We start from the raw sequence: 21379 nt of genomic DNA, 5'->3' as shown, positions 1-21379 counted from the left end.
TATTTCGTATAGGTCTTCACAGTATTTGGCACTAATGCATATATATATATATATATATATATATATATATTCGAATGAGTTTGTTTCAGTACTTCACTGAAGCCACCATGTACCATGATATCACGTTGACAAGTAGCTCATGCTGAGTAAAATATTCCCCCAATTATGTGATGCTCTTTTGGCTGCACCATTACACATGATATGTTGTGCATCATTTTTATATACATTTACCCCGAACTCACCCTGGTGCAGGCAAATAGATATCTTTGAAAACTCTGGGGTCTATGCTATAATTCACAAAGTTCAGTGCAATTCTTGGCAAGATGGAGCCGTTGATGAGTCCAGCAGAGTTGCAGCTGAAGATGAGTCAAGGCTCACATCAGTGATATTATGATGAATAAGAAAGTGTCTAATAATGATAAGGCAAAACCCCCTCTAAAATCAGGTATTGATAAACTGCTTGAGATGTAAATGTAAGGTGACCAGATTTCTGACATGAAAAACCAATTTTGGTTTTGTAATCTCTTCTGAATGAAATAAAATCATTTTTGAGGCAGAATCTACCATTCAGTCAATAAGTAGAGGCTGCAATCACTTTCTGGCAAGTGGAATGCTGCATTACATGGGTTGTATTGGCCATTTAAAGGTATTTCAGCAGGTAAAGGACTAGATTGGTCGGTACACAGCAAGTTAAATAATGCAGTCATGAGGATAATTGCAAAATAGATAATGTCTTTATTTTATATAACTAAGCAGTAAGTCATGTTAGTTATAGGCTTCTTTGCGTTTTCCAAATATAAACAAGGATATTAGACTTATGCCTACCAAATACATATTCCATCGGCAACAACAGGCTTCTATTATTGCCTATTATCACATAAAAGTCATGCCTGGTTAAGCTATAAACTGCAAACACTTGTTTGGCCACAACTGTGATTATTCCGTTAAAAGAAACGTTAAAGTATCACAAAGACATACCTTTGCTATACCACGGACATAAAGTGATTTTTATTTGCACGTTATGTCTGTTTGATCCAGATAAAAGCAGCTGTGGACGTCAGGAGACTGGGCTACACAGCTTTAACATGCTGCGCGCGCTCTCGCGGACGGCGATCACTTTTCGGCAGGACACCCGTTTGCTCTGCTGTCCTGTCTTTCTGGCCACTTAAAATCTGATTTCAGGTCTGTTAACACCTTATACAGTCTACACACAGTTAAAAACGGGGACATTTCCGGGGACAGCTCCAGACGGGGACAGGCCACCAAAACCGGGGTCTGTCTGGTCACCCTATGTAAATTTCTGTCTTGAAGATCTAGCTTAATGGATAAAGATAGATAAAGTCAATAAATTAGAAGGTGAGTGAACACAGTTAACGTTACGCTACCCTCAAAAACAGTACATGTCAGAGCTACACCGATCCTATATGCTCTGGGCATATAACCACGAACGCTTTTTCTTTTCTGGGAACCCCCCTACCCTTTTTCTAGTATCTTAGTTCTGACCATTCATTGAAACATTAACCTCAATCTGACAGGCCGTAGTGAATAAGATGCAACTCCACATTTTATCTCCTCTTCACCTATAGCAAAAAAGCTCTCTCTCTCTTCCACTACTCATTTAAGGCTTTAATGAGGAATTCTCCATCAGACGCTAGTTGCATATTAAAGTATTATTTGTCAAGAGATTATAAAGAGGGCAAAAGAGGGCCCGACAATATTTGTCTTTTAACATCTACAAATCTTAAAGTGCTAAATTATCCTCAAATAGCCTCGAATGTTTCCCAGACCAGTGTGCGTAATGGTGCGCAACTTTGTGCGTAAAGGTGGAACTGCTGTGTGGAAGACTTGTGGCCTACAGGAAATCACATGGCCCCAGATAACCTTTCACACTGTTTCCAATGTTTTCGTTTCAGATTATAGATATATGGCATAAATAAACACTTTCTGGCGCGCAGCCCTACAATCCATGTTTAGAGAGGACTCCCTCAACACACCCAACCCCCTCCCATCCTCTAACCAATCCTTACACGGGGACAGCGTTGACGGGGGTCAAGAGGAAAAATAGCCCCATATATATACACCCAGACCGTCATTTCTTGCTCCGAGTCCCCTCCACTCTGTGCTACACTCCTTGTGTTGTCACCCGAACCGGGAATTGTCTGTGCTTCAGGAAAAAAGTAGTTCTACTATCAGCTGAAATGGCACCCAAGAAGGACGCTAAGGCTCCCGCCAAGAAGGCCGAACCTGCACCAGCACCAGCACCTGCACCCGAGCCAGCACCTGCTCCCGCAGCAGCTCCCGCTGTCGACCTGTCCGCCGTCAAGGTACAATGATCGGGAAGAGCTGGGATTTGACTTGTCCATTCACTCTCTGAGTTGCATGGCATAATAGACCGAGTTTAGTGGTTTCCAGAGGGATGCTTGAGGAGAAAATGTGTTCTGTTTAACACATTTAACCGAGGACTACTTTGATCATAGGTGCCAATGCATTTAAAGTGCAAATGCGCCCTAATTTTACCTGCATCATATCATAGGGGGAAAAAGATTGGGGTTTTGGTGGCTGTGGTCAAAATCTCATCGTGGGGTCTTTGGTTTAATGCACATCCGCTTTCACCTTCACATAACTGTCCAAGCACAAACAAATCTTAACCAGACTTGAAACATTTATATGAATACCTAGGAGTGGATGCACAGTTATTAGTTAGTTAGCAGAGCAGCAGGAGGATGGAAGGAAAACACTCAGAAGTGTACGGAGGACTGGGGAGAATAACTAGAACCATGGATAGCGCACCACGGCTAAGGCCACGCCCCCTGGCTCCCTGGATTGGACTAACAGAACGGTGACTGATGTTTGATAGCAATGCAGGGTGACACCAAATGTGGACATGTTAATGTAGCTAAAGATGGACCTCCACGGATCGGGTGCCACCATGTGAAGCTAATATGGGCAAAGAGACACGTTTAATCCCTGCGCAGACCTGATTAATTAGTCCAGATTAAGTGGGAATTATGCCTGGTAATGCTGGCCTTTTGAATAAAAGAGGTTGCGTTGTCAATGAAACTTTGTGTCAAAACTCTTGCATTAGTATGCGTTATACTAATATGGCTGCTTTGTATTGTCTTCTAGATCGAATTCAGCCCCGACCAGATTGACGGTAAGTACACCTCATTTTACCTTTGCAAACATGTGACACCCCATGCAGTTCACAAAACTCAACATAACTTTCTCTTAATTATCTCTTTGGCCCGCAGCCTGGGCAATCCGAATAGCCATCAATATAATAGCCTAAATCACTATGCAAGAGACTAATACTTTTGAGAACAAAACTATGTAGAGATTTGTCACTGGGCTGAAAATAGTATGGTGGGTAATTTTTGTGTTTTGACCATCCAGAACAGCAGGTATTTTGTAAAATCTGATATTGGCTATGAAGCTAAGAAACCACGTGTCCAGGTGTCCAGTACATTTTAAGTCAACTTTAAAATGTCACATGAAATAAAAACAAGTGTGTTTTTAACAGCTTGGTTGAAGCAAATACATACTCCAATGTTACTCCAAAGAAAACATCCACAATGTGGTGGTATTTTAAACAGAATCATAGTTTCTTGGCTAAATGCATTGCTAGTTATATATTTTTTTAAATGAAGAATGTATGCAGCAGGTGATGGTCACCTGTTTTTTTATTTTCAATTATATTAGTTGTTTTTATATTAATATATCACATATTAACCATAGCTGGAGACTCCTGATCTAGAAAGCTTCATATAATTACTGAAGTGTCACAAATCGATTTAGTTAATCCCTGTGTCCTGATATTAACTGCAGATTGTTTATTGGGCCATTGTTGGAGACTCTGTGTCACTAGATCAGGGATATCAAATCATGTGCCAAGAAGCTACATGTTTTCACAGCAGTCAAATATTTCAGCAGCTCTTTACAGGGATTACAGATAGGTAGTTCAGAAGACTAGTTAAGTGAAATTAAGAAAAACAGGTGTGCTGTTGGGTCCTTTTTTACCCTGGATTGGACACCATTGAACCAGACCTGTCGCCTGGCTGGCTGCTGGTTACACTGCAGTCAGCATTCCCTACTTTTACTCAGCTCAACCACAGAGGGCCCTGCCTTTAAAAGGAGGGAGCTCATATTCTCAGCTATGTTTGTCAATTCCAAGGTGGTCTTTTAAAAGGGCCAGTGGACCAGCTGAGAGAGGGGAAAAGAGAGAGAGAGAAGAGACAGCTGAGATAGAAATAGCATGAAGGGTGACAGAACTCAACAGCAGTCAGTCCACTCATTCTTTAGTACCACAACCTACAGAGGTGTCTTGCCCTTGTTATAAATTTCCATTGTCAGTTTGTGGAGCTGTCTCCACCCACTGGAGGCTTGCAACAGCCACAGCTACACTTGAAATGCAAAACATTGTCTCCAGTTCTGCACTATAGTGTGTGTAAAAAGCATTTTCCACACACTATAGGGGGTCCTTCAGGAGGTTCCAGGGGGTCCCCAGCAAAAATGGGAATCATTTATTTTCACTATAATTCCATCCATAAGTAAAATAGTGACAGAACACATGGCTATTTTGGTCATGGATTTCATACACTTTCTGGAATAAAACATCTAAAAGCCAAAATCCTATCAGATGAGCGATTCTGGGACAAATGGGGTCCATGGTCTAATTTATGTCAGCAGGACCACTGCTATAGAGAATGCAGAGATATATATTTAATATTAAAAAATACATTTTAGCATTGTACCTTTAACAATGTTAATTATTAAACCTCAACATAATGTGACTTTTTAGGAAAATAAAAATTAGATTAGAATATTTATTTATATCATATATTACATATATATTATATATTACATGTAATATATTTATATAAGAATATTTTAAGACACATAAATAAGAAAAACATAAAGTGTAAATAAGGTTTAATGCAATTAAATGTAAAATGCTGCTTCACTACTTATATTTGGATCTGCAGATGAACTCTAGCACAGTACATTAATATAATAAAATGAATAAATATAAATAAATTTTTAATAAAAATCCTTTTTTAAATAACAATTTCCTTTTTTAAATAACAATTATTGTTTTCAACACTATAATTTATAACACCACACAAATAAAACCTAAGTAAGTCATTTAAAATTTACTACAGGAACAATCACTTTCTAAAGAAATTACCATGATGGATACAATACTACTGCAGCTTAGCATATAATATAAAAAAATAATGTAAAGAATGATGATACCACTAAGTACAGTTTAGTCATTATTCACGTACAAACAGAAATCAGATCAGATTGGATTCATTGAGGTGATGATATCCTCTTCTCCCTCCACTCTGCAGACTACAGGGAGGCCTTTGGTCTGTTCGACAGGGTGGGTGATAGCAAGGTGGCTTACAACCAGATCGCTGACATCATGCGCGCTCTGGGACAGAACCCCACCAACAAGGAAGTGGCCAAACTGCTGGGAAACCCCTCCAATGATGGTAAGAGATATTTAGCATTTGTTCTATCATTGAATTAGATAGTAATGTTATGCAATTTTAAGCTACTTTTGGATGTTTTGCACTATTTGTTATAGTGACTGTTAGGCTACTGCACACTACTGGACATACAAAATACCACTTCAAGTCCTGTTAGTCACAATATATAACTGATGATTTTTTAGGGAGTGAAAAAAATCAGTATAATTTGCAGTGTGCATTTTAGTCATTACTAGCAGCACTTTGAAATAAAAATGATTAAAACAGATCAGATGTTCATATGGCAGATTTGTCTGAGTGTGTGTGGTAACCAGTAATGTACAGCTCTGTTTACATTCATCACCGGTGTGCATGGTGTTATGCTTTTCAGGTATAATTTATAAAAGAGGCACACACTGCAACTTTAAAGCGGATATGGATTATGAGGAAGAAATTATTTGTGGCTGCTTTTGTGGCTGGAGTCAGTCATGTTCAGTCAAATCAGCTGTTGTCCTCTCCTTTGAAAATTGTTATTGAGAGAACACATGTAGCAGATCTGCCACAAAATTGTCTCAGAAATGAAGCAAATATAGTAGGGACAAAAATGTTTACCTTTAAATGAACTGTATATTAGAGTAAATAGTTGAGTAAATAGTTGCAGGCCTAAGAGGTCAGGGCAACAATGCTTTTCTTCTATTCAAGAAAGGATCTGATGTTGCTCTTTGTACTTTATATTTGGTCAAGGTTTTTAATCACACATATTGCTTGATCATATTGTGAAAAAAGCAGGGAATTGATCTAGTCTGTGCAGACAGGTGATGATGCAGGCGTAAAACCAAAATAGCAACACCATGCTCAGTCATTACTGACAAAACCAGGACTTCACCTCACTCAGCACTGCGACACGGTCAAGATTGTAGCAAGTCTGCAAAATACCCAATATGATTATATGTGAAACAAAAAAACACAACATGTATCAGTCCAATACTGCACTTTTTCAGAAAGGTGAATATACTAAATTAGAGGTGCAGAAAATGTGATGACAAGGATTATTGGTGCCTTTTGTCTCACACCTACCTGGCTTGCCCACCTCTGGATGTCATCTCTGTCTCCTTTCATGCAGACATGGCCAGCAAGAGAGTAGACTTCGAGGGTTTCCTGCCCATGCTCCAGACCATCATCAACAGCCCAAACAAGGCCGGATTCGAGGACTACGTTGAGGGTCTGCGCGTCTTCGACAAGGAGGGCAACGGCACAGTGATGGGTGCTGAGCTGCGTATTGTTCTGTCAACACTGGGTGAGTCAGGCCAGGGCACTGGTGGTGTATTTCTGTGTATGTGTGTGTGTGTGTGTGTGTGTGTGTGTGTGTGTGTTGTTAACTCATGCTCCTCTGCCTCCCCCTACAGGAGAGAAGATGACTGAGGCTGAGATCGATGCTCTCATGGCAGGACAGGAGGATGAGAACGGCTGTGTCAACTATGAGGGTGAGCCAGAAATTACAACATTATGACTAGTAAAATGCTCATGTAAACATTATTTACACCATTATTAAACATAAAAAATGATTACTGACAAGTACTGTGAAAAAGGAAAGTTCTCTGTCTTTTTTGGCTCTGGAGGGAAAAAGTAACCCTGGTGTTACCATCATAAGGGACTACTAGGATCATATCTCGACCACAGTCAGGATATCTCGATCGTTGCTGCTTCGATTTTGACCGTGCTTCTGTAATCTGCCCCATATGACCTCCATTTTTATGGCAGTGTGTTACAAAATTGCTGGAGTGCCCCTTTAAATGCTTATTTAACACAGAAATTCCCACTTTCCACAGATATTCCAAAAAAGTGAATACACCAGCCCAAAAACATTTTAATGTGTTGTAGCCAATTTCCCAACTGTTCTATGTTATTTATAGTTGTGACTTTCAAGCCTAACAAGCCCTTTAACCCACTTTATTGGATTCTTTTCTTATTCCTTTCCTCACTCACTCATTTTACCCTCTCTCCTGTCCTCTCTGTGTGGTGCCCTGGTCTCCATCTGCAGCCTTTGTCAAGCACATCATGTCTGTGTAAGGACCCTGCCACTGCGGTGGTGAGCATCGTATTTGTGCAGACCCCATGGTGTCGCGACATCCACTCACTGTTTCCTGTACCACCTGAGGAAGCAGGGGGAACAAAGGACTATGAGATGTCATTTCCTGAACCCTTCTTTTGTTTTATTCAAAACTTTTTTTTCTTTTGTCCAACTGGTGCTTTTTTTTCTCCCCCCTCTCCTCCTCCTGTTCGGGAACCGTCCTTATTTCCAACAAGCTGTTTCTTTCCTCATTTTCACCCAAAGTACCCCTGTCTCATTGGGCTTTTTTTTCTTTTAAATCATCACTGGTTTTCAGTGGAACGGTGATGGAAGGGAAGGTGGGATAATGATGACAATCCCCCTCCCTTCACTTTCTGTCTGGATGGCTCTCCATCTGCCAGTGAAGTGGCTGGTTTGGACCAGGACTGGCCATCAAAATGAATCCACTCCACATCCAACCAATCCCTAGGTCTTAACTTATTGTACCCTCTGCCATTTCACAATAAACTTTTCACAAACTCCCATTTAATTTTCAAATTTTTGACTCTATTTGAAATAATTTGCATGATTCATTCAGCTGGATGCACGTTAAAGGAGCAGTTTAATTTAATTTTGTGAAACATACTTATTTGCTTTCTTGCTGAGAGTTGGATGAAAACATTGATACCACTCCGTCCATCAAATATGAAGCGACAGCTAGCAGTCGATCACCTATAAACTTCCTCAAACCAAATTCCTATTAACTGTATGTCTTGTATTCTGAATAGAAGACAGTACTCCAGTATCACTTTTTGTCCTTTTTATTGTCATTAATTATTGTAATTGGTGTCATATCAACAAGAAAAAAACTGCGTACATCTACTTGACCTTTTAAGTACATTTACAGTTGCTGTAGGGTGGAGCAGGAGGTGGGAAGGGGTCACACGGAGATGGGTTATGCAGAAAAAACACAGAAGCAAACAAACGGTCGCAGGTGAGGGCAGTAATTAGGCAGGAGGCAGGATATACCACAAATGGAGTCTGAAAAAGAAACTAGATCACCCAAACACTTTTTCCTAACAGATGTAACAGGTTCCGAGTTACCTCGGCTGTTTTATTTTTCTTTCATGAATTGTCTTTTTAATGGATTTTTCAAAATATTTTTTCCAACTTTCGTCTCCCACATATTGCAACAAAACACCCAGATACGGCAGCATACATCGTAAAACAGCATGGGATCTGCACCAAAACGCACACACACAGACAGATTTCAGAATAGCTGCATCTTCTGCTAAATCTCAAGTCGCATCTGTAGCGCCTTCTCCTGCGCTTCAGACAGTCCTGATGAGTGCAAACTCAGCATTGTGTTAGCGGAGGAATGTCCATACTGTTCATTCATGTCAGCTGAATATCTGCAGCTGTAGAGACATGATTCTTTTGGCTGTTTCCTTCTTGGATGGATGCTTGTGAAATGAGCTCCAGTGTTTAATGTTATCCTGATATATAAACAGGAGTCTGTGTTGAACTACTGAGTAGGTATATGTGTATGACGCTCTTTAACAGGACTGAGATGCATTCCTTAGCAACACCAAATCAGCTGTCTGACACTGTCACCAAGCATTACACTGTAAACAACTAATAACTACAAAACATGAACTTGTTTAATCTTTACCCAATAACTGAGGAAATAACTTATTAAAATCCTTTTTTTAAGATTACAAAATAGCCTCTTTTAATATTAGAATCAATACATGCTTGTCATAACATGACCTAGTTTTTGCGTAATGCAATTTTACAGGTATATTTTATAGCCATATTGTCACTTCCTTTTAAAATGTTTTCAGGACATGTAGATGGCAAAGAACTGGTATTTTTATACATGTTTCTATATATTTGTTAAATATATTATATATTGGATGACAAAAATGACTTGCAGTAAGGATGCTCGGTTTGTTAGGGGGTTTGGCGTCCATGCACGTTTACTGAGCAGGAACAACACGTGCTGCATGGTGTGCTGGCCACTTTACTTCTTATTTAATGTAGAAAAAAAGGCTGTAGCTTCTTCAAAACACCAGGAGCAGGCAAGCCAATACCTGGTCCCCACTTAGTATATACCACTTAATCGAGGACCAGTGCTCAGACTGAACTATTCTATGCAACATCATTCAAAAAGAGAAAGGTCAACTAAATGAATCAGAAATAGCACATTTGGGTTTAAAATAGACAGGAAATAAAGAGGACCAAAGTACAGTAGCTCCTAATTCGAGTCTCTACTTATAGTGGAGTGATGGATCTTGAAGTGGAGATGTTTAGAGGCTGTGGTTTAGCTGAGGTTGGCCTCAGGGTGGCAGGAGTGGGCAGAAAAGTTTGAAGGAATCAGGGCGAGTGATGTCCAGGGATCCAGTGGTCCAGTGTTCACAGACCCTGCTTGGCCAGAGCTGCAGTGACATCCTCAGCCAGGGTTGCTAACTGCGGCGACTCTGTAATGTTGAGACTGCCGGAGGATGATAGTTGGCTCTCCCGATGGCGTTGGGGAGACACAGAGCTGGACAGGCCCGGCGACTGGACAATGATCTCGGCTCCGTGGTCCACTCGTGCCTTGGCCTGGTCGCGAAACATCAGCCTGTGGCTCTCAATCTAACAGAGGCAGGTGGCGTGACATGAGACGTGGTTGGGGAAGAAGAGATACGTTTTCATAACATGTAGAATGAATCATTTATATATGTATCTTTGTGAGTCGGCTTAAGAACAACTGCACACTGAAAAACTCCTGTTCCAGGCTGTTGCTCTTAGTCCTGAGTTGACTTCAGAGCCTAACTGAATATTTGAAGAACACAACTTGGGGTTAGTTGGATTAACTTCTACATTAATTATTGATAGTGTCGCATACTATACCTTTACTGCTACCCACTCAGGCTGACAAAGGAATACAACAAGTTTTTGGAAGATTGGCTTGTTGGAAACACTCAGTTTATATATATTTCATGTACTTCTATTACTTCTTTCATTAAAACTTTACCAGTTTTACCCTACAGCATATTAGACTATGTATCTATCTTCTAAGATAACAGTAATGTTTATAGACACATGGATGATTCTTCTGTCTACATTCTCTTTACAGTAAATGTACAAATAAAGGCAACTTAAAAGTCTTTACAGAAAGAAAGAATAAATTAAGTGTTTCTTGATATCTAAATTGACTATTAAGACAATCTCTCAAAAACTTGTTCTCCTTTAAATCATGGATGGGGAGTATGGAGCTGACACTTACCATAAAATGGCCTCCACCAGGAATGTGGTGAGCATTATCCAGGGAACCCACCTTGGCTTGGGCTTTGTCTTTAAAGTCCAACTTCACACTCTCTATACGCACGTTACCGCCCCCTGGGGAGAAGTAAAGGAAGTGTGAAAACTGTACAGAGAGAATTGAGATTTGAGATACCTCCCTAGCTACAAACAGTGGTAGCAACTGACTAAAGGTTAAAAAAGGGTCTAGGTGGTTGAACATTTTGCTTGTACATGGTCTGTTGAAAGAGATTTCATTGGTAAAGTGAATGTGTAATGCTGTAGTGAAAGAGCATGCATGCTCAGCAAGCCCTCTGTAATGAAAGGGACCAGCAGATGGAGCTGCAGGACCTGAAGTAGTCACCACAAACCCATGTGGGTGGGTTTTTACACCTAACAGCAGCAACTACAGCAAGTTCACTGGACACCTGTCTCGCATACAATGGTAATGAATTAAAAAAGGCCAGTTCCAACCATCAAATCTTGCTGTGGACTGTATCTTTTTCTGGGCCTACTATGCACCCCTGTAAAGTTTTACAGCCAGCTGCGTTAGATGTTAGATCATAAACTCTGACTGTGAAAATGCTGTTTTTGGTTATTTTACTGTCAGTGATACGAATGAAGAATTTAAACTGGATGTATAACCCTCCCCAGGTTTGACCCAATCCAGTTCATCAAAAGTTCAGCCACGTCGCACACACTCAGCATTGAAACACACAGAACTCAGCGAGGCCGCCAGGAATCACAACACCTCCCACATGCGGCCGCCTGTGGACAGATCCATCGAGCTGTCAATCCAAATTAGGTTTATTGTTAGCTTCCACAGATCAGTGCAGCAGCTTCGTCTGACTGAAGTGTTATTTCAGGAGTGAAATATAAACTGCAATTTACAGTTGTTACTGAAATTGCATTAAATTGCACTTTATTGCCAGTTTATAAACAGCTACAGTGAGACATTTTTGTGAGTGACTACTGTCTCAAGTCTAATCATGTGACCTGTATGCGGATACATTATCTGGAAAATGACATCTGATTCACAGACAAATACAAATGTAGCTTCTTTTTTTCTTTTTGCATTTTGCGAGGAAAGGGGGCCACTGGGGAGCTTTTATCAGGGTGGCCGTGGCTACCTTGACTGCACCCCTGCCGGTACAACCACAGTCTGACCTGAACAGCGCAATAGACCTCAAGTGCATGTAAGCAGTGCTAAAGAGTGCTGGACATCATGCATATGAATTCATTTTGCAAGGTTAGAGGTCGCACAGACGACCTTCTGCTCGTGAGCATTGTTTTCTAACCTTTACTTCGCCGTTGCCACCTCCAGCGTTACACCTCAGTTTCCCCTGAAAGAAAACAGGCTGACTGTTACCTGGCCGATGATGGATGTTGTCTAGAGAGCCACACTTGGAGGTCACGTGGCTCAAGTCAATCTTCTTGTTCTGTATCTGCACCTAGAAGAAGCAACATCATGAAAAGACAATGTCAGAGCTCACAGTGAACAATGAGGTTATAAATTCCAACTGACCTCAAAAGATGCTCACATAGGAGACCCCTTTTCTGAATTAAAGAGAAGGATATAGTGTATCTGATCTGTACTAAACTGCTGTTGGAAGAAAATTATTGGGTATCAACTGAGAATTAAAGGCTTCAGTTTTCCACATTTCCAACACAGTAATATCTAATTACATGTAATTATTAGAACACACAAGCAAGAAAGCACAAAAGCAGAAAACCAGTGACTGTTAAATAACAGTCCTTGTGTTCTGCTGTGCGGGGAAATGCTGGTGTCTGTTTAAGCAACCAAACCAAGACTGAACACAAGCTATGTGCTGTAACTGTGTCTTGAGCTAAAATTGTATTGGCGCATTCAGAAAACCTGTCAAATATGCACCACAAGAGTGAGGATTCGTTGTAAGGAAGTAAAGAAGGAATGCAAAGTTGAAAGAGGCCACAGGCAAAGAGGGGATAAGGATATGCAGTTATGTGACACACCCTGGGGGATCTGAAGAGAAAACCACAGAGAGATATGTAAGGAGTGAACCGATGAGACAGCAAACAGAGCGGAGCTATAGAGCTTTAGACACAGCACGATGAACAAGAAGAGATACACCACGTCCGGAGATGAATCACACCTGTGGTCAGCAATCACTTTGCCACGTCACCGATTTGGTTGGTCTTTTGTGACATATGATTTGGTGTACAGCATGGGGTTTAAAGTCAGAGATGAGACGTGGTTTGTGTCAGCGTGGTTGAACGTTAGGCTGCAGATTCTCCCCAGTAATCATTTCTTTATGAAGTCTATGAACATTGTTCACATAAAACATTAACATAAAACTAACCATTGTACTGTTGGAATATTTTTCATTCCTAAGATGATTTTTTGTTGCATGATTTATAAAAAAAATATCTAGTACTGGTTTTGGTACTGCAGGTTGACAGGAAGGGAAATGTCCGGTCAGGTTTATTAAAATTAGTCTAAACTTCTTGGAAAAAAGTTGACACACGTCTCTGTTGTCCCAGAGACTGCAGATTCTTACACACTATAACAGCCACATTCAGATGGCTGTCATAGGAGTTAATCAACTTCAGAGGGAAGTGCTTCACGCAGCATGCTACCTGCTGGATGGGAGATGTTGATCTTGAGTCTTTCTCTATGCATTTAGATTTAGATAGTTTACATTCCGACTAATGTATAATAAAAGTTAAACACACAAACAAAACATGAATAAAAGTTGTTTTTTGTGATTTTAAGCCTTTAAGAGTGTGCCACCACCAATTAGACTGAAAAATCACAGAACATGGGAGTAGTGCACTGTTGACCTTCTCTGATCTGGCAGGCAGTGGACAGTGCAAAATGCAAAATTACAGTGCACTGCCGGATTACCAGTAACACCTCCCTGATGTTTCTTTCCTCCAATTGTGGTGCACAGTGAGTCACCAAATTCCCAAAGAGCCACGAAGAGAGCACACTTTTTGTGCAAAATGGAATTGTGCCTGCACAAAAGCACGCTGGTACCCTCACAGGCAGAAGAACACTGCTAGAGTCCAAAACGTTATCAGGTGCCGGAGGGGGAAACATTCAGCCTTGAGTATTGTAAATTCCTCGCGGGACACAAACCACGACCGGAGAATGCAGTGTCTATCAAGAGAAGTCAACTAAAGAGCACCAGCACTGCTGCCTTAATGAGCGAGTGACTTGACAATGAACTGGGAAACTGTGAAGCAAGGTGGAAAAGGAAAATGCAATACACAAAGAAAAAAACCCACAACACAACAGAGAAATAACACTGAGACAATGGACTTGCGGCACAAGACTCACGTTTCCACCTCGTGCCGAGTAGCCCCGCCTGTCCAAGGACCCACACCTAGACTGAACATGGCTATAGTCCAGCTTAACAGTAGGGATGAGAACCTGCAGGGGCGGAGGTGAGGAATGAGGTGGGAAAAGGCTCGGGCTTTCTGGCATGGCACTTCATTTTAAACAGTTAGTTTCCTCCCACTGTTTAAATATTCCGTCATTGACATCTGAGTTTGTTTGACTGGATTGTAGACGGAAATATTTGACCTAGTGGTTCCCCTGTTTTGCTCTGGACAAACATCATTCAATGGATACAGTGACTTTAAATGAAAAGGCAAGACATATTCATCTCACTACATGTCTCCCAGTGTGAGTTTTGACACATTAGAGTCAGCCTGGTTAATGTGCCAAACCTGGTCTCAGTTTCTGGTAGATCATACTTTAAAACACTGGATTCCCCGTAACAAATGGCGCTAAAGTTGAAGCCAAAACTAGTTGGTGTGGAGTATCATCAGCTTTGAGTAATTGCTGCAATTATAATGTGTTTTTGACTGCATAAAGGAATGCAAAACCTTCAGGAAATCTTGGCATCACTGTGTCGCAAAAAGAGACAACTCCTCGAGAACATACTTGAATAAGTTGCCAGAATTTACTTCATGGTTTTGCACTTCCTGCGTTCATACTCAACATCCAAATAGATGAAAAATAAAAGCAGCAAACACTTGGGATCAGTAGTTTAGGGTGCGAGGATGACACAATATGAGTGTGCTGCGATGGTAAATGGCTCTCTGTAGCTGCAAGGAGAGAAAGCAGGAGTGAGATGTAGACACAGCAGAGTTGGCACAGTACAAAGCACTAACAAAACAAAATTACACTTTAACCAGGAGCACAGTAAAAGCAATGGGAACTACACCGAATAGGAAAAAGACAAACATACATATTCATCACATTTTGTGGAGAAAGGACTTAAGAGTTGTCGAGGAGAGGAGAGGAGAGGAGAGGAGAGACAAGACCATGATGGGATAACTTGAGTGGACCAAAGCAATACTTGATGCTTTGAAATACTGTACACCCATTATAAAAATATGCAAAAGGCTTACTCAGTGTCCAAAACACTACTGAATGTAACTAAGAATGAAAGTGTTCATGAGAACAAGAATGAGAGTACATAATACCTCTTGTAGGTATATATGACGTAGTGTACCAGACAGAAATATGACAAACTAGAAGAGGAAGTTTTGAACTGAGTTTTGTTCAGCAGTTTGCAGGTGGTTAACTAAGCATGCATTCATTTGCCAATTAGTGCATTGTTTGCTGTTGTTGCCTTCCCTTGAGTGAGCAACATATTGGCAAAATGTCTGATAAGTGAGCCCTTGTCTGATAACTGAGCCAGTGCTCACAACCAATGAAACAAAGTGTTAAAATTGCCCTCAGTTTGAGTTGATAAGAGCAACCACCCCTGAATGTTAGTGTCAGTAAAATTACATTAGAAATTAAGCTATGCATGACAATTGTTTGAGATGTTTAATTTTCACAAAAAATGCTGCCCTTTTCTTTATGATGGGGGCAGATGTTTATTCATCTGCTCCTGATTAAATATAATATAAATGCTTTAGGACTTTCTTTCCTTTGACTACAACAGTGCGGCACTGTAAGCGAACCATGACAGCAAAAGATTCACACATTTAATGTCACAAAATTTAAGCAAAAATGCTCTTTCTAGATGGTATAGCATCAGACCCATAAAACCTCACATTTCTGTGAATTGTGGGACACGCTTCATGCTGAAAGCGAGCATTTATTCCCTTTTTCGCAGGGAGAAAAAAAAAATTTACATATAGCAAAATTAAAGATATAATTTCGAACAGATTTAACTCGAGACAGTGACAACTAACTGCCAAACAGAAAACTAGACAGTATTAAAAGGATCAATGGGAAACTAACCAAAGAAAAATGATGACAGCAATTTCTGTAGGCAATCTTTCCCTCTTATTTAGCCCCCTCCAATGGGAGGTCAAGCCACAGTTGTTAGATGGAGGTGGCAGGATTTAAAGTAACTTGCTCAAGGATATTTGAGCAGGGCAGACGTTTGCCAGCATATGGCTTTAGTCATCTGGCTCCCTCTAACCATGAGGCCAACTTAGTGCCAAGAAGTTGGGTTATTTTGAGTTTTATGGCACTGCTCTCTCACAACAAAAAGGTGGCTAACATCAGACCAGTTTTCATTGGCAGATTGTGTGTATTTGAGTAAAACAACGCTTAAAAGAACAATTGTAAAGCTAAACTTTAAAAGTGATAGGGAAAGGGTGAAAAGATAGACAGTGAATTACATATGAGGTTCAAGGGTAAGAATCCGACTACAGTGGGAAAACAGGGAGTGCAGGTTAGGGACAAACTAAGGTGCTATGATACTAAACCATCAAGCTGCAGTAGCCATTTATCCAGATTTTCACAGCACAACAAAATACACTTGTTGCATGTCACTTAATTGGATTTAAATAAAAATATACAGTAGGAACAAACTAGAATTAAATTATGGTCTTCATACTCCTCCTCCATTTAGGGATCAAGAGGGAAGAGAACACTTGGTCATGACAGAAGGGTACATACATTTCCTCCATCGGGAGAGTGCTTCAGATTTTCCTTGGAGCTGCATTTTGGCAGTACGTGACTGAAGTCCAGCTTCTTGTTTAAAATATGAATCTATGGAGAAATACAGAGATAGTTTGGGCCTCTTATATGGTGGATGGGAAGATGGAAGAGACTATAGAGGACACTGATGTACAATATTTTAGAACATGTTTGATGTAGATAAATTACTTGGTCTTTACTGCTGCTGAGTATTAATTGAGTTTTGATGTGTGTGTGTGTGTGTGTGTGTGTATGTGTGTGTGTGCATATATCGTATGTACAGTGCATTAGCAAGTAGGTGTTAGAGATCATGAGCATGTGCACTAATGACTAATGGTTTTCTATAAATGTGGTATTATTCTTACATCTGTTAAAAACAAATACACCAAGTTTTTGGAAACATCAATCATCCAACAACTCCAGTTAATCATTGACTTCAGTTATCTGTGGTGATGCATTTCATTTACCTCAACATGTACCGTTTCTATTTGATGAGCACTTTATTTGAAGATGGACCTCTTTAAACATGTGTGAGCACCTAAAAACCTCTAACCCAGAGAGCAGGCATGATCCCATGCGTGACTCCTTTCAACAACAGCTGACCAAACAGCTCCTGCTGACACTCTGTGGGTTGGACTTAATTTAACATTACAAAATTCAAATAATTCCAACTTGGTAAATTAAATGATTTCATTTAATGTTTTCTTTTTATTATTTTCTATATATGACTTTATTAATGCCTCATTAAATTGCAAATGCAATTAATCAAGAATAGTCTTTCAAATGTATCTATGAATTCATTGATTAAAATTAAACAATGTTAAAGTTTTTTAATTATTTCAGTGGCGCACTCTTGTCCAGGCTCAACAAAACACATGGCACCATAATTAACAGTGCTGAGGTGTACCAGCAGGTCTTGGGTCCAGGTCACATCGTGTGCCGCTGAGAGATACAGAGTAAAAGAGATGAGGCGAAGCACTGACTTCCAGATCCAAGAGGCCTTGTGTTTGGACTCTGTTGGCATATTTTGGTCCTTGTACTTCTATAAGGACAATTAATGGGACAGGTCAGTGACCGGGCAGAGGCCTGCTATGGGTAGGGGGGAGGGGCTCACTACAGCTGCTTGGAAATTGGAACTACTTGGACCATGGAGCTGCTAGGAGCTACTAAAGGTCAAGAGAGGAATATATTGGGATTATCACCCTGCTATCCTTACGCATCTGATCTAGTGGCAACAGTGTTAAAACCTCTAAATGAACTACTCATTTCTGTCAACTGCAGCAGAAAGATTAAAAGGAAAAATAAAAATTACACATTCTGCTTCTGAACATAAAAGGACTGTATAAACCTCATTGCGACATCAATTTGAAGTTCAGCTTAACTCACTTTGGAGATAAAATGGCACATCATATTTTGTGTGCATAAATATGGTTTGTTTATATGTGGTCCCACATTAATGATGTCTGTAGGATTATCCTCTGGCTATACTTTCTGCTGTTATATTGGTATAAACCACAGTGGCCCAATAGGGATAATAATTTATGCATACTACTTTTGTTGTATTTCTATTATTGTCTTTTAAATCAAATTTGTTACATATGCATCCCTGAGTTGCTTTTGTTAAATCCACATGTAAGGTACAAATTGCAGAATTTGTTTTAGGAGATTCTTTCTGAATCCAAATAAACTTTAACTGGCAAACCAAATTACTTTAACTTGTGGCCAAAGAGAAGCTGGGGAATCAGGACAACCGCTCTGTCTAGACACTCACCCCTGTGTTTAGTTGAAAGCTGCCATCACAGTTTTGTGTCTGATAAGGGACACCCACCGCCACCCAGGGGTGACACACACACACACACACACACACACACACACACACGCATTGTGGGGGCTGTGGGTAAAGACACTGAAGGTTTTCTGGATAAAAAAACCCATTAGGTAGCAACTGCCTAAAGTGAAGGACACCACGTGTTAATACATAACACAGATAATACATAAAAAGTGTGACAAGTTCTCAGGCAAGGGTACACAAACAAAGAAATCAAATTCCCCCTCAAACATTGCCCAACCATTTCCACAAAAGCACAGCTAAAATGCCTTCCAACATGGCACTATGTTGTCAAGGCAACCTCTCACAAATGCTCACATTAAACAACAGGCAACAACTTTCAGATCTAAAAAAAGTTTAGAATAAAATCTTTTAAGATTCGTGATGCAAGTTGTGAACTGTGAACCTGCCTGACACTTTTTTTTACCCTCCACTCCAAACTAGACTTTAGGAACAACACTGCCAGACTTGACAGTTTAGTAACTGATTATGACCCAGCATGCATCATTGCACGCATAAACACACATGCACAAAAACCCAACAGAGGCCATGTCTCCTGTAGATGACAGGCAGGCGTTCGGAGCATGATCCCTCCCTATTTTGTGGCTGGCTGCACAGAGTAGCGCAGAGACCTGGCAAGTCATAAAGATGTCAGCCAAACGCTTACACTCCTAATCAGGTCATCAGCCGAGGCCTGTAAGAGCTGATGGCTACAGACACACTGCTGTTTTCATCACTATTCGTCCTGCTGCAGCACTGACTCAGTGTTTCAGACTCAAAGCGGAACACAATATTTGTCAAACTGTAGGGGATACACTCCCAAACAACCTGCTAATGCAGATTCTGTGCAGCAACAGAAAACATGATTTGAAATGCAGATTTCTGTAGGCTGGAGCGCTGTCCTCAGTTCACAGAGCTGGGGGGAAACTGAAGGGACAAATACTGCTCACAGTTTTGACACTCACTGAGATGTCAAGTCATGTCACTTTTCTGTTTGTATTGAAATCTGGGACACTTAAGACACAGCATATTTACAACATATTTGACATCATGTAGACTATAGATTTTTAATTGCAATCTTGTCTGCATAAAAAATTATGGTCAAATTATTCTAAAAAAAATCTCCATCTCAGTTTTTATCCTGAGGATCAGTAGTGTTGATGAATGGATGGCGACACAGCCAGAGAACTGAGGCACACTGATGCCTTTTGGTGTTTCATCTAAATGATGTTAAAGCTGATTTGAGCAGATTTTAGAAGACTCTATTCCAACCTCACAGTAACAGAACCTTGATAGCATATAGCCTGCCTATGGCTATAATGTGTTCTTAAACACCTGCTTACTTCTGTATACTGTATATCCATCAGACACAGATCAACATGGACAGCTCTTTGGAGCCCTCTTCTTGCCATTTGACAAATCTAAATTGGTATTTCTCACTGTTTAGTCCTGCTTTGGTTCACAATTTCCTGCTACGCACTTGACTCTCTTATATTTTTATATATCTTATACTTTTATATTAATAAGTGTGCTTTAAAAACATTGCGGCCTAATCATTCCCATAAACCTGTACAGATTTTTAAGGCTTAAGAAACTCAGTATTTCTTTCCCTTGCACAAGAATTTAATGCATTGTAAGTTAAGAAAACATTTTCAAAATTCTTATATTTTTCATTACTTTTTAAGTTTTAATCAATTCAGCACATTCTATGTTTAAGAAATGGTTGCAAGAAATACATTTTTGTCTACCACAAGGCACCATTCCTTTTTAACTCGTCGCTCTTTTACACTCGTGAGTCAGCAGGATGATAGAAGGACTAAGAGTGGAAAGAGGTAAGCTAAGAGAAAACAAAGCTACAAAGCTAAGAGACTAAAAAAAGACAATGAGTGTGGAGAGGTAGGAGAGAGGGGCCATGGGAAATCAACATGTCAGGGCAGAAAAAAATCCAGAAGATGTTAGACATTTTACAGTAAAATTCATACCAGGATATTTGGCCTCAGTGCATACGAATGGTATATAGTCTACTGATTCTTTTCTTTATACATAGAGACAAGGTTGGTGTCTGTCTCCATTTATTTATAAAACCAGTAAAAAGTAGGAATGCAACATTGCAGAGGTGAAAAAAAAAAAAAAGCAAATAGTTTGACAGGTGCTAAAGGTTTGGGGAGGAAATGAAGGAGAAGAGCGTCACCTGTCCTCCTTTAGGCTGGTACTTGATATTCTCTGTAGAGCCGATCTTGGACTTGATGTTCTTGAAGTCAGGCAGTGGCTGGTTGATGATGCGGAGCTGCTTGGGAGTGGTTGCAGGTGACTTGGGTGGGGTGCGGACCACAGCCACCTTCCTCTCCTGGGAAATCAAGCTCAGGGAGCGTGGGGTTCCAGGGGTCCTTGAGGAAGATGAGTAGCTGGGAGGGGTTCCTGGGGTGATCGCTGTGGAGCCAGGGGTGCGGGGGGTTGAGTGGCCACTGCGAGCTGAACGGGAGCGCACTGTTTCTGTAACTAGTGGGGAGGAACATAGGGATGATGGTTTGGAACTATTTGGTGCTCTATTATAAAGTCCTACTATTTTAATTGTCCTAGAAAATATTTATAGAATTTTTTTTTTTCAAATTAATGTAGCTGATATCTGTGTCTAAAGTCTAAAACACTGTTGTATGTGGGGTGGAAAGTTGAAAGGGTTGATGATTAGTATGAAAGAGGCTAGATTACGTCATCAGATGCTGAGATTTTAGGCTTTTAAAAGTCACTTTTCAGACCATTAAATGTTTCGTAACAAGAACTTTACAGATATACAGTAGTTATGACACTGAGATATT

General features: G+C 40.3%; 2 protein-coding genes across 7 annotated transcripts in view; one reads left to right on the top strand and one right to left on the bottom strand.

Moving 5' to 3' along the window:
• Positions 1-2094: 2094 nt before the first annotated feature.
• Positions 2095-8066, top strand: myl1 (myosin, light chain 1, alkali; skeletal, fast). Its single transcript, XM_038720290.1, has 6 exons — positions 2095-2324; positions 3127-3154; positions 5352-5495; positions 6595-6768; positions 6878-6955; positions 7513-8066. Exons 1-6 carry the CDS (start codon positions 2199-2201, stop codon positions 7539-7541), a joined length of 579 nt encoding a protein of 192 aa, XP_038576218.1. The 5' UTR covers positions 2095-2198; the 3' UTR covers positions 7542-8066.
• Positions 8067-8326: 260 nt separating this feature from the next.
• The window catches only part of map2 (microtubule-associated protein 2), a 31332-nt gene continuing 18279 nt past the window's right edge, over positions 8327-21379 (bottom strand). For 2 of the 6 annotated variants that reach the window (XM_038720281.1, XM_038720285.1), the window contains 6 exons: positions 20755-21062; positions 16715-16807; positions 14126-14218; positions 12176-12257; positions 10793-10905; positions 8327-10158 (listed from right to left, as the gene is read on the bottom strand). In XM_038720281.1, the coding sequence (XP_038576209.1) occupies positions 9937-10158; positions 10793-10905; positions 12176-12257; positions 14126-14218; positions 16715-16807; positions 20755-21062 (911 nt within the window). In that variant the 3' untranslated portion in view covers positions 8327-9936. The remainder of the gene's footprint in view (positions 10159-10792; positions 10906-12175; positions 12258-14125; positions 14219-16714; positions 16808-20754; positions 21063-21379) is intronic. The other 4 variants (XM_038720282.1, XM_038720284.1, XM_038720283.1 and 1 more) reach the window with 4 other exon arrangements.

Source organism: Micropterus salmoides, unplaced genomic scaffold (assembly GCF_014851395.1).
Source record: "Micropterus salmoides isolate LMB-PRFRI ecotype aquatic unplaced genomic scaffold, ASM1485139v1 Ms_hic_scaffold_15, whole genome shotgun sequence".
Classification (NCBI taxonomy): Eukaryota; Metazoa; Chordata; class Actinopteri; order Centrarchiformes; family Centrarchidae; genus Micropterus; species Micropterus salmoides.
This window is presented reverse-complemented; position numbering and strand designations above follow the sequence as displayed.